At 31.3% G+C, this 13,710-nt stretch overlaps 1 protein-coding gene across 2 annotated transcripts in view; it reads left to right on the top strand.

Annotated features, from left to right (window-relative positions):
* Positions 1-13,710, top strand: part of CNTN5 (contactin 5) — a 1,357,742-nt gene that overhangs the window by 583,620 nt on the left and 760,412 nt on the right. For both annotated transcript variants that reach the window (XM_053900236.1, XM_053900234.1), the window contains one exon: positions 1,521-1,649. In XM_053900236.1, the coding sequence (XP_053756211.1) occupies positions 1,595-1,649 (55 nt within the window). In that variant the 5' untranslated portion in view covers positions 1,521-1,594. The remainder of the gene's footprint in view (positions 1-1,520; positions 1,650-13,710) is intronic.

The raw sequence follows: 13,710 nt of genomic DNA on the forward strand, positions 1-13,710 counted from the left end.
ATTCTGTGTCTCCCTCTCTCTCTGCCCCTTCCCTGTTCATGCTCTGTCTCTCTCTGTCTCAAAAATAAATAAACGTTTAAAAAAAATTTTTAAAAGAAAATTAACTGATTCAAATGTGCAGTTCTCATGAATCATAATTGTAGTTCTAGCAACTTTAAGTCTCTCTAATGTTTGTGTGCCAAGTGCTAATTTTCTCCTTTTCCTTTCTGGCAAAAAACCAAAACAGTATAAAAATAATAAAAGTGTTTTAAAATGTAAAAAATTGTGATAAGGTCATTTGTGGTGCTTCAAACTGTCTTTGTTTCTGATGAAAAAAATGAAAAGTATTTTTTTAAGTAGATGACTATAATCAACTATTATTAGGTATTATTAACTTTCTTCTCCACTCATGATATCTAACCATGTAATTCTAATAGAGTATCAAAAATTAGATTTAAACATACATATGAAATGGGACTAACATTAATCAGGTAAAAGATTCACTAACAGATTTCCCTGTTTGGACATGACTATATCAAATTATTACCTAACTAAAGAGGGGAAATACTTGTCTAATTTTTAAGATGTTTTCTAAAAGATAGAGATAACTTGAACCGTTAAGTCTCTAGGAAGGAACCAGTTTCCAAGAAGAAATTGCTATTTAAAAATTATTATTACATTACAATTATTTTAATTTAATCACTTTGGGCTAAGAAGGACACCATTAACTGACACCTGAAAATTCAAAAGTTACTTGTCTATTATAGGAATTTCTAATGTACATTTGTCAAGTTCTTGCAGGAAGTTTCATGGTAGAATTTTATGGGTTTTTTTTTAAATCTTTATCATATCTTTCAGTACAAATAATAGAACCAAAGGATATTAATGTGTTACACTCGTCATCTTATCAAAATTCCATTAGACAAAAAATGTTAAATATTCACAAAAAAATTTCCTTTAGATTCTGACTAGTAAAAGACGCTGAGAGAAATATCTCTTCAAAGGAGGGAACTATAACACAGTGCAGATAATCACAGGAGTTATAAACAAAGGCAGTTGACATTAATAATTAAGTAAAAAATGTTCCTGTGGAGATTTAGATGAGCTACAGGCAGAATGTGTGAAATCACTTGGCTAACTGATCATTAGTTATGTTCTAGACTAGAGGAATATATATTAATATAACTGGTTTTTCTACCCAATTTTTCTATTCCAATAATTTGTCTAATGTACTAAATAAAGCTATTATACATTCCCTGTGAGGAAAAATCATCCCCATTAGAACCTGATGTTTTTATTATCTGTAGAGGAGTATTCAATATAATTAAATGTGTTAAGGAAAGTTTACCACTTCTCTGAATTTTTTGTATTGTGCATTATTAATTTTAATGGAGATTTTATTATTGTCAATACAAATATATATTAACCTGACCTTTGCAATAAAAGGTGTTTGCCATTTTACTCTCAGATTTTTGGGTTGGCTTGTGTTTGTCTACCTTTTTTTTTTGTTAGTTTTTTAAAATTGTTATTTATTTCAACAGGGCATTCTTTAATGAAGAAACATCACAGCTGCTAAACAAAGTAGGTGGGACACAGGATATCCTAGTAACCAAGGATGGCTTCCTCTTGGAAACTAATTCTGTTTCTGTCAGTAGCCGGGTATCTTTCAGGTAAGAATCCTGCTGTATGTATCAAATAATAAAAATATATTAAAGTATTCATTACAAAATATCTTCAGGTATTCATTTAAATTTATATCACAATTCATACTTTTCAACAAAAGAAAGAGAAAACAATTCTTAAACCTTTGTTAGCATTGCAAGAAGTCATATACAATTCAATATAATAAGGTAGTTAGAAAAATACTATATAAATGTTAATAAAATTAGTATCCATCCCACCTCACTGACTTTCATTTGCAATCTAAAACATTATTAGCCTTTAGAAGATTTGTTTATGTATATATATATATATATATATATATATATATATATATATACATATATATACATATATATATAATTTAGAGCAAGTAATTGTAAAAATGTCTCCTTATAATGCTAAATTTCATCACATAAAGACAGAATCATCCTGGATTTATTACACACACACACACACACACACATACACACACACAGTCATTTAAAGCTATCTATAGTGTGCTGAATTTTTTTGGTTGCCTCAGTGTCTCTCACTTTGTTTTGATCAATCTTATTGTTCTATATCTTAGACCTAAAGTGATATCTTTTATTCTACAAAAGTAGTTTATATTCTTTGGATTAATAGTATCATACTGCTAAAAATTAATTATGTCACATTTTTTGTTTTAAGAGTGTTTAGAAATTAAATTGTAGTGAGGATTTAAATGTTTATACACATAACATTTATAGCTTGATTCAATTGAACTTGGTGGCTATATTGTGCTGTTAAGTGTTATCAGTATAACTGATATATCAACAGTATATTAACTATGTATAATGGATGAGTCCTCTTTTAAAACCAAAGAGGTAGTCCTCAACTTAATTTATGCTAATAAAGTTTGAAATTCAAAAGAATGTTTTTATATACAAAGATAAGTTTATTATTTCAGTTATAAATGTCTGTTATATGTTTAAATGTATCTGAATGCTTTGGGAAGATATATAAAAGCCTCTTCTTTGTTGGAATACTAGTAATTAACGACAAAAACAACAAAACAATAGTTTATTATTATTATGTGTTGAACACCACTGCTTACAGAAAAAAGTGATTTAAGAAGAGACAGAAAAGGTGGGATTAACCCTGTATAAAATGGTGGTAGAGACATCTGTGAAAACATGAAAAGGAGCATTAAGAGTTAAATGAAAACCCAGGCTCATCAATATTATCATTACTTTAAAAAGAAGTAAAGAGCATTCGAATATTTTATTCTATTTTAGGTACTTTTTGTGCAGTATTAGCATCTTCCCTGCTGATCCAGTTTATTTCTCTTTTATTGTCTCAATGTCATCTCCTCTGGAACTAACTAACTGAAGGGAATAGAGATAGGCTTGCAAGATGAAAGAAAGGAAGCACAGTTAAGTTTGAATTTTAAATAAACAATAAATGTTTTAGTTCTACTATGTTCCATGCAGTATTTTATTTTATCCAAAATTAAATTTAACTGGAGTCTAGTGTTTTTATTTATTAATTTGAAAATGATGATTGGTGGAAGGAGAATGGTAGTTTGTAATATCACTCAAAAGTTTTTTTTTTTCTTCTACTGGCACAACATAATCCAAATAAACCATAACTTCAAATGAGGTATTCTACTCTGGTTGTGGAAACATGAAAATACTCAGTCTGACATGGAGTCCACAATTGCTAGATTTCCAGATCATAGGGTAATCAAGGTGTTGCTTTTTCCATAGAGTAGAATAAAACATTGAAAAATACGAGTAACAAGGATGAGTCTGGAGGTAAGTTACTATTCAGATATTACAGACAATGCCAAAAAAAAAGTTGAAAACAAAGGACATTATCATTTTTACATGATTTCAATTTTTAATTATCTGCTTTTAATGTAAAACATCTATGTGTATTACTTTTTAAAACAGACTAAATTCTTCTATACTGCATATATCTGCTTAAAAATTGATTAGATACTTTAAGGATCAGTTATCAAGGATAATTACATTCAAAAACTTTCTCTCACCTTTACCTTATTTTAACAAATTATTTTAACAAATTATTATTTTGCTTTTTTTACTGTGTAATACATTCAATATTTTATTCACTATTTTATTATTTGGTATTTTATTCTTTAGTTTTTCTCTGGATATTGCTTTTATTTGTTTATGAGTATCACATTAAATGACCTATTGGCATAGTAACTTGATTATTATTATAGAAAAGGAAGGTATAATTACCTTCTATTATCAGCTATGGGTGATAAACACATTTTATATTATTGCTGTATTTGAACCAGCAAACTGATGGAAGAAATAAGAGAAGTCCAAGACTGTATTCTCTCTTTGCTTTATTTATTAATTTTTTAATGGATAGATAATCTTGGGTGTGTTTCATTGAGAAATATAGAACTCTTATACCATACTATATTTAAAAACTGACTATTGAAAGCAATGGAAGATTTATAACTTGTATAGGGTCTACAGTCATATTTAAAAAGGATTGATAATTAAAACAACAGTGAGATACCACCACACATATCAAAATGGTTAAGATCCAGGGAGACACAAGAAGTAAAATCAATATCAATTTTTGGTGAGGATACAGGAAACAGTAAAGTTTATTCATTGCTGGTAGAAAAACAAAATGGTCCAACTACCTTGGAAGACAATGTAGCTGTGTTTACAAAGCTAAATAGTCTTACCATATAATCAAACAATTGGACTCCTAGGCATGTCCCTAACTGATTTTAAAATGTATGCTTGTACAAAATACCTGCACAAAAAGAGTTTACAGGAGTCTTATTAGTAATAATAAAAAATGTGAAACAACTAAGATGCCCTTCAATAAATGAATGGATAAACAAACTGTAAATTTCATATAATGTAATACTATTCAGTGATAAAAATAAATGATCAAGCCTTGCAAACACATGGATGAATCTTATATGTATATTGCTAACTGAAAGAAGCCAGTCTGAACAGGCTAGATTTTGCATGATATCATTTATAAGCCCTTTTTAGTAAGGGAAAACTATAGAGATTGTACAGATTACTGATTGGCAGAAGTTGGGACAGAGAAATGACTAAATGAGTGAATGAAGCATAAGGTACTTTTTAGGGTGATGAAACTGCTCTATATGATATTGTAATGGTGGACAAATATCATTGTATATTTATCAAAACCAATAGAACTATATGGAAGAACATTAATGTATACAAAATTGAAAACAATAATTTAAGTGGTTAGAGGACCCAGGATTTAAAGGCAGAAAGTGACAAACTAACTATGCTACAAATATATGAAGTAACTTCACTTAGGGGAGTGGGGGACAGATGTACTGATCTAAGTAACTATGGAAATGAATCTTTAAGACTAAAGCAAAAACAAAGCAAAACAAAACAAAAAAACCTGTATTTTGGTAATATACTGTAGTTAACAATATCATTATTAGCAGTTCAAAAAACACTATACATGGAATTGAACAATTAAGTCAATGGAAGGTGGATGGTGGGATCCAGGTTCCTCACTGTTGGAGTGAGAGGTTGCAGATAAGCAAGAGAAGGATGGAATTATTTACATGGTAATGGATTAGATTGAAGACGTCAGTTGGAACCATGTTTAGCTTCATGTAGATACAGATGGTTATATATAAAAAGTATTTATGAATATGTATGTATACATAGTTAGGTATATACACATATGCCTTGTTTTGTCATCTGAGAAGGCCTAAAAGCAAAGTACCATAATAGAAACCAACACACAAAGTATCAAGATCTTCATTTCTAATACTTTTCTCCAATTGAAAGGATCAGTATTATTTGCAGAAGGACTAACTCTAGGACTGTGGCAGGAAATGTACTTGACCAGCCTAGAGTATCTTGTAGTACCAGAAAGTAAGGAAGTGCTAAAACAAAGCAGCAAACAAAAACACAATGAGGAAGGTAGGTCAAAAGGACAATGGGAACCAACTGAAAGAGTTCCCAATGGCCCAAATTGGAAAAAAAAAATTTAAGCAAGAATAAAAAGAAGCATGAATTATAACCCAAAGAATAAAATAATTACCCATAAGTCCATATTGATGTAACAAGTAATTAATCAAAAGAATAGACAAATTCACCATGTAGGTTGAACATCAAATAGTTTATAAAATACTTTTTTACTCAAGGAAGTGGAATGTAACTCCTCCTTCCTTGAAATGTGGGCTGTCCACAGTAACTTGTTTCCAAAGAGTACAGAGTTGGAAAGTGGGGATAAAATAAAGTAACTTGATAGTGAAGGAAAGTGATAAACCTTCTTCAACCCAGCGATGATCAAGGTCAGCATCAGCAGAGATAGCATTTACCCTTGATATGATGTGATGAGAATGGCACCTAACCTCCGTGATTTTCCTCACTAAAACCTATATTCCCAGTCTAATCATAAGAAAAATATGAGACAAATCCCAAATGAAAGACATTTTATGAAATGTCTGGCCGTACTCCTCAAAAATTTGAAGGTCATCAAAAACTAGGAATATTGGAGAAACGGTCAAAGGAAGAGGAAACTAAGGAGACACAAAAACTAAATGTAATGTGTGATTCTGGATAGGATCCTGCAATAGAAAAACATTATATAAACCTGAAAGAATCTGAATAAGTATATACTTAATGTAAAAAGTAGTGGAAACATCAATCTTACAATAGTGAGTTGAGAAATGGTTAGGAGAGTAGGACAATTAGACAAATACTGTAAATTTTGTTTTCTGAGAAGTTGAGCTGAAGAAAAGAAAGAGAAAGAATGGAAGATAACTTTGAAAATATAGAAATTCAAAAGTGTATGTGTCTGTACATTTGCAGATGTGTGTTTTAAGCATGGAGAAACTACTGTTTAAAGAAATTCAATTCACAGAACATAATACACATGTTAATTGTCTATTGCACTGGTTAGTTGTTACTGCATAGTAAACCACCCTCAAGTTTAGTAGTAAACAAACAAACAAGCAAGCAAAAAAACATATTATTTCTCACAATTCTGAGTGTGAGGCTGGTGGTTCTTCTGGTTTTGGCAGGTTGAGCTGATCTTTGCAATTCCCGTGAAGTTTGAAAGGGTAGAATTGGATAGAGTATTTAGCCTCACACTGATGGTAATTGGCTCCTGTTAGCAAAGGCAATGGGAATGGATTGATCATGTCTCTGATTTTCTAGTAGTCTAGCCCAAGTTATTAAACAGTTACTCAGCTAGGTGAAGCAATAAAAGGGATATACTCCAATTTGTAAATACTTTTCAAGCCTCTGTGTCATTTGGCTAATGTCTAATGTCTCATGTCTCATTCACCATGGCAAATCACATAGGCCAAGACAAGATTTAAGGGGCAGAAAAGTAGATTCCATCTCTTGAAGACAGTAGTTTGCAAAAGCACACTGTAAAAATATGCAAGGCAGTATTATTAACTATAAGCAGTATGCTACACAGTAGATCTCTAGGACTTACACATTTTGCGTAAGTGAAACATTGTACCCTTTAAATAATACCTTCTTGTTCCTTCCTCTGTCTGAGCTCCTTGGCACCCACCATTCTACTCTCTGCCTTTATGAGTTTCACTACTTTAGATTATTTATAGATTCTTTATATAAGAGGCATACTTAAAAATTTGTCAAGAGGGTAAATCTTAAGTGTTCTTACACAACATAAAATAAAATAAAATAAAATAAAATAAAATAAAATAAAATAAAATAATAATAAAATAAAAAGGGCAGGAAAAAACATTTGGAGATGATGGATATGTTTGTGGCATAGATTGTGGTGATAGTTTCACAGATGTATACTTATTCCAAACTCATCAAGTTGTATACATTAAATATGTACAGCCTATTGTATATCAATCATACCTCAACAAAGTAGCTTAAATAAAGTGTGCATACAGTAATAAGAAATACCCATGTGCACTTTTGAGCTCTACTACATATTTATTTATATCTATAAGTATTTTATATGCAAATAATAATTTTGTTTTAGTTAAAAATAAAGAAGATGCAAGATTTCTTTGTATCTTTACTTCAGATACAGTGACATTGAAAGCACTGTGACCTAACTTCAAGCTGAGTTTTTTTTTTAAGGAGTTTCTTTATTTATTTTGAGAGAGAGAGGTGGGGAGATAGAGAGGCAGAGAGAGAGAGAGAGAAACAGAGACAGAGAGAGAATCCCAAGCAGGCTATACGCTGTCAGCAAAGGAAATTCAATTCTCAGAGTTACCCTGAATTTCTTCCTACCTAAGTACATCTAGTTACTTTCTCCTGAATTACTTTCAGATGCTTCTGATGTAAGCTGTACTGCTTTAAAAACAACCCCCAAAATACATTTTTTTCTCCATTTTCACCTCATTCTGCTTCGTTGAGTTAAATTCATTTTATTGGACAGGTGACAGTTTGTTCCTTCTGCCAAGAAGATGATATACTACTGAACAGAGAATGCCTGTCATTGATAAGCTTATACAAATACTCTCCTTCTTCTTGGCAGCAGTGGGGTAAATAGCACAGAACTTTGTCACTGACAGCCAGTGCTTCCTAAGAACTATAAAAGAAAATGAAAAGAGAAGTGCTACAAAAAACAAGCCCTGATAGTATTAAGTCTGACTGGCCTGCTGCAGTTGAGAAAGAGAAATGGATTATGGCTCCTCTGTGATCATTTTGAAATTATATATGTGCACATTGTATTGGTCCCCCAGGAAGTCATGATGATAATAGAGGCTACCTCAGTGCAAAAAAACAAGTTGACTCTTATCAGCTGTGCACTGGTGATATTAGACATGTAATTAATCAGAAGACAATTTAATTTCTTCTTGTCAGTGGAGGTGGGGGCAGATGGAGAAGTGTACGTGAATTTAGTTTTATTTCTTTTTATCTTAAAGGCAAAGAAAATGTTAAAGGTAACTATACTTGTCAACAAATTCTAGAGTGATATAAAAAGGAAATCATCACCTGAAGAGAGCCAGATTCAACATCCCAGAGAAATGAGAGTAAATATGTTTTCTCAGTGTTTTGGAAAGCAAAGACAAAATTAACTGATTTATTAGGTCATCTAAATGTTGTTTCTCTTATACTAAAAAAATATTTAAAATATTTTCCACTGACTGTTGGCTAAGGAATAAGCAAAACATATCAAAGTGTTTTATAATCAAGAAAGTGCCATGAAAGTTATCTCATGCTTTTTCAACTGGACTGACTCACTGAGATTATCATTTCCAATAATGATAAATCTTTGCTGATAAAAAATTAATCATGCACATTAGTTTTTTTGTTATTATAAAATAATTCTCATAAAATTCATACTTTATCCTTGTTAACAAATGTTCACAATATCATTTGTTAAGCAAGGATAAATTTCTATTATAGTAATAAAACAACAAAATATATCTGTTTATGGTGAAGATTATTTTATTGCTTATCATGAACTTCTGAGGAGCTGCTCCTATGTAGTAATTTGAATAGTTTGTCAGCAAGAAAACAGCTACTTTTTCTACATCTCATTAATTCAATACAGGTCTATTCTGCCTATAAAATGTAGAGACAGTTACATTCTGGAGAACCCAAAGAAGCTGGCCACAGCTGACATGCAGAGAAATACAGGAAAAAAGTCCTGTTTTACTTGAATTTAAGTAAAATGTATAGGCTTATCAGGACCCAAATATTTAAAATGTATCATGTGTAAAATAAATCCTATTTTGTAAGAATAAAGAGGGTTAAGTTTATTTTAGCTCTTCTGGAAAATGTTACTTTGCTAAAAATCAGTCAAGCCAACTACATATTTCTTGAAACTGTCAATTTCTATATTTGGTGATTTTTATTTGATTCGGGTGTCAACCACAATATTTTTTTCTAGCATTTAAAAAAAATGCTTTCCATTCTGATTCTCATTGTAGCTTTAAGACAGAAATTTGACAGGGAACTTAGTTATCTTATGATGTTTTATAATGGTGTTACAATGCTTACAGGATGACCTTACCCTCCCTGTGGATTTAGACTGTGATGGAACCATCTAAATGGCCCAGATCAGGGATAAATACAGTTTTAATTGATGATCTTTCCTTTCTTAGTACTTGAATATTTTGCAGTTATAATCTTTAGATGCTTACATAAAAAATACAGGACTATCTGCTCTATAAAAACAGAGGCAATGTGTGCTTTGTTTGATGTTTCTTATACAAGACTTAAGACAATAATTTCTATAAAGATAGGTAAATATATATATATATATATATGTATATGTATATAAACATTTATTCATTTTTGAGAGACAGAGCATTAGCAGGGGAGGGACAGAGAGAGGGAGACACAGTATCTGAAGCAGCCTCCAGGGGCTCTGAGCTGTCAGTACACAGCCTCATGTGGAGCTCAAACTCATGAACCATGAGATTATGATCTGAGCCAAAGTCAGACACTTAATAACTGCACCATCCAGGTGCCCCAATAGGTATTTACTTTTAAATAAATGAAAGGAAATTATTACTTACTTGTTTGATTATTTTCTTCTATGAAGAGAGGCATAATCTGTGTTTTTGATTATAACAATTTCTGGTCAGAAAACATCCATAAAGACTAATTTTGGATTTTCTAATCAGATCATTGAAACATCGTTTAATACCGTGAACTAAACTGAGGATTTTTTTTTCTTTTTTGGCATCCTTGAAGTTCTGGGTTAAAGAACTTAGGTTAATTCAGGAGATTGTGAAAGTAGCAATTAAAAATGAAAAAGAAAGAGATGAGAGAAAGAGAGAGAGAGAGAGAGAGAGAAAAGAAAGCTAAAAAAGTAAGATCTTTGAATCACTAATGTCCTCGATCAGGTCTCTGAAGTATCATGCCACATATTTTCACTCAGCATGTATGTCTGGCAGATTTTGTTTCAAGACTTTCTAAAGGTCTCCAAGAGAACACCATATATGCCTGTCTACTTGCTCTTCTGTAATAATTCAGAGAGATGCACTAGCTGATAATGCCTGTACTAGCCTAGAGCTATTTTTGTTTAATGCCTAAACTAAACAAGAACTATTTCAACCTGGCCCCTGGTTCCATAATCCTGAAGGAATGGGTTGATTTTTGTTTGTTTGGTTGATGGTTTAAGGGATTCAGCAGAACCCAAGATGGAATATTTGTTTCATTTATAAGTCTGTCTCCATAAAGATATCATAGCTGTGGCTAAAAAGTTCCAAGTGGGTATGGCATAAGTAATTTGTCAAAGATGTTTTGTAATAGGGATGGAGATTACAGAGGTAAAAGGCATTTAGAAAAAAATATTATCATTCCTGGTCCTAGTGGCCTAATAAATTTCAAGTATCTTTTAGCTCAAATCATTTGCTATCTGCTAATTTAACAAATATTAATTTAGTGCTTATTATATATTTTGCTAGTAACTAAGAATACAGCAGTGAACAAGACAGACAGATTCTGCATCTTTGAGGAACTCACAGTCTAGGAAAAAAAGATAGACAATTTAGTAAGAAAAAATAATACAAGGTCTGCACAGATAATTCCCACAAATAAATTAAGTAAAGAGATAGTAAGTGATGTATATGGTGATGGGGTTCCAAGATGTTGCTTTGCATAAGATGGCAAAAATATCACGCTGAATAGGTCGCTAAGGAAAGATCTAATGAATGTACAAAGGCAAGCCATGTAAATTCCTGAAAGTGTCAGTGGCAGAGGAAGGCAAATGTCAAAACCCTCAGGAGGAAACACTTGCTGTGATTGAGGAAGTACCAATATAGAAAAAGTTGGAAGAATCTGTATGGATAAAGAGAATGTATGACAAGAAGAGTCATAAGGAGTGAAATTAATAGATAGGCAATGACCAGGTCATGTTTTAAGTAGAGATGTAACTTGATAACCTGTTAAAAGATCATGCTAGATGCTTTATGAAGAATAGATTATAGAGTTTAGGCAAGAATGTAATCAGGTTGCTATGTCAAAGTCTGCAAGAGAGAAGATGGCAACAGGTATCAATAGCTAATTATTGATTTGATTGTGAGTCAGCACTGGTATGTGCTTACCAAAAACAAAAACAAAAACAAAAACAAAACCCTAATATTATCTTCAGCTGTATTAACAATGTCAAGAATAAACAAGAGGTTACTTTGCATCTAGCATGCTAACAATGATTGTGATTATTTATTCAGTTCCGGGCTCAATCATACAATGGAAACATAGATAAACAACAATGCATTTAATGGAGGGAAAGCAAAATGATGAGGAAAAACTTGAAACCATATTATTATGGAAATGATCAAAGGAACTTAAGGAATGAGAACTAAATTAAATATTAGAGCTGATGTTTAAGGAAGTATTGATAGAAGATTCAGGGGAGACCTTCTTCTTGCAAGGTCTTCCCTGAATCAATTAATTGTTGCTTTTTATAAGCCAATGGGTAAAGTATTCAGGGAACTCCAATATACAAATGTCTTAGGGGGTCAGGCAAAAAGAGTTTTTGTAGTTGAACTCTGGGCATACATTCTGCTCATATGTAATAGAGTGATTTGACCTGCCTCTCTTAACTCCAGATTAACAGTAGTGACTTTCAATTGCAGACTGTCTTTATTTGTAACATTAAGATGTGGCCTTTGTGTATTGTCTAATAACAAGCAAATATAATTGTTCATGGAATAAAACAAGATATAAAGACTTTGAAAAAAATAACCTTTTTTTCTTAACTATCATATAGAAATATCATTTTCAGTGTCCTGATCTCTTAGTGAGATACAAAAGCATATTATTTCCCATAGCAAAAAAGTATTATCACATGGCAAATAGGCAGGAATCCTGGCTCAAAAGTCAGAATTCCTAAGCTTAATACTACATAAAACTGTTATCTTTAAATAGTTGAAAGTTTGTCATATATAAGCAGCTTAGACTTATTCTAAAATATCCAAAGGGACAAATCAGTCAAAATACAGAAAAGTGAGAGGTAGAATTAATTTTAGAAAAAGATCATTCTAGGAAGTCAGAGTTGCTCAGTGGGAGTATTAACTCTATCTCAAGAAAGTCTGTCTGTTCTCTATAGAATTCAAGCAGGAACTAAAAGACCATTATGTGAAGATAATATTAGCATCAAAGAACTTGATCAATCAGATGATATAAATGTTTTCCAATTCTTAGATCTATGATTCTGTAAGTTAGACTTTAAGAAATAGTTATGCATTTTCTATTTTATTTTTATCATATTTTAATAACAAAAGATGTTTAATAATAGAGGATTACTAAATAAGAGAAAGTTATAAATAAGTTATAAATAAGTGAATAGTTATAGGTGAAAGAGCTGAAAATGGAAAGAATGGGTGAGAGGTTAAAAACAATATATAGATACATCTAGTGGAGTTGACACTTATTTGATAAAAAAGGATAAGAGAGGAGAGAGTAAAACAAGCATGTGAGAGAAGAGTAGAGCCATCAGTAGAAATAGAGACAAAAAATTGGATTAGTTTGAAATTAAAGATGACAAAATATGATGGAATATTGAATTTAAGAAACAAACAGTTGTTATCATCAAATGTAATCCAATGGATTAGGGAGAAAAATTAGTACACTGGAAACTTTTTTTCATTATTGAGCATAAATTGGCAAGAACCTAATATGCTTTGGATTCCATCAAAAGAAATTTATTGTTTAAAGTAATAAAATAGATGATCAGTTCTATAATCATATAAAATGGCCTTTTCATGAATTCAGATAATTCCTTTCTGCGAATTTATTCTATCTGATCAGAGCATTGTTTTAAGTATAACTATACTAATATAATTTTAAGTATAACTATCCTAATAAGCTTCCAGAAATGATTCCTTTCAGAAAAAAAACTAGCATATTTGGGGGAAACTAGCGTAGAAATTGGAGGGCTATATACTAAATTCAACTTTGCCACAGATTTTGGGACTGTGGATAAATTATCATCTCCTCTGTAATGCAGTGGCTTAGACTATATTATTTTAAATTTTCTTCCATATTCTAACAGTTTTCCAATTGTCTAAGAACTTTTACTAAAGCCTTAAAGTTGAGAACAATAAATACTAAATATCCTCATATCTGAAGCAATGATACTACACATGTCCATGTGTTATTT

The sequence above is a fragment of the Panthera pardus genome, unplaced genomic scaffold (genome assembly GCF_024362965.1).
Source record: "Panthera pardus isolate Hobbes unplaced genomic scaffold, ASM2436296v1 HiC_scaffold_12, whole genome shotgun sequence".
NCBI classification, from domain to species: Eukaryota; Metazoa; Chordata; class Mammalia; order Carnivora; family Felidae; genus Panthera; species Panthera pardus.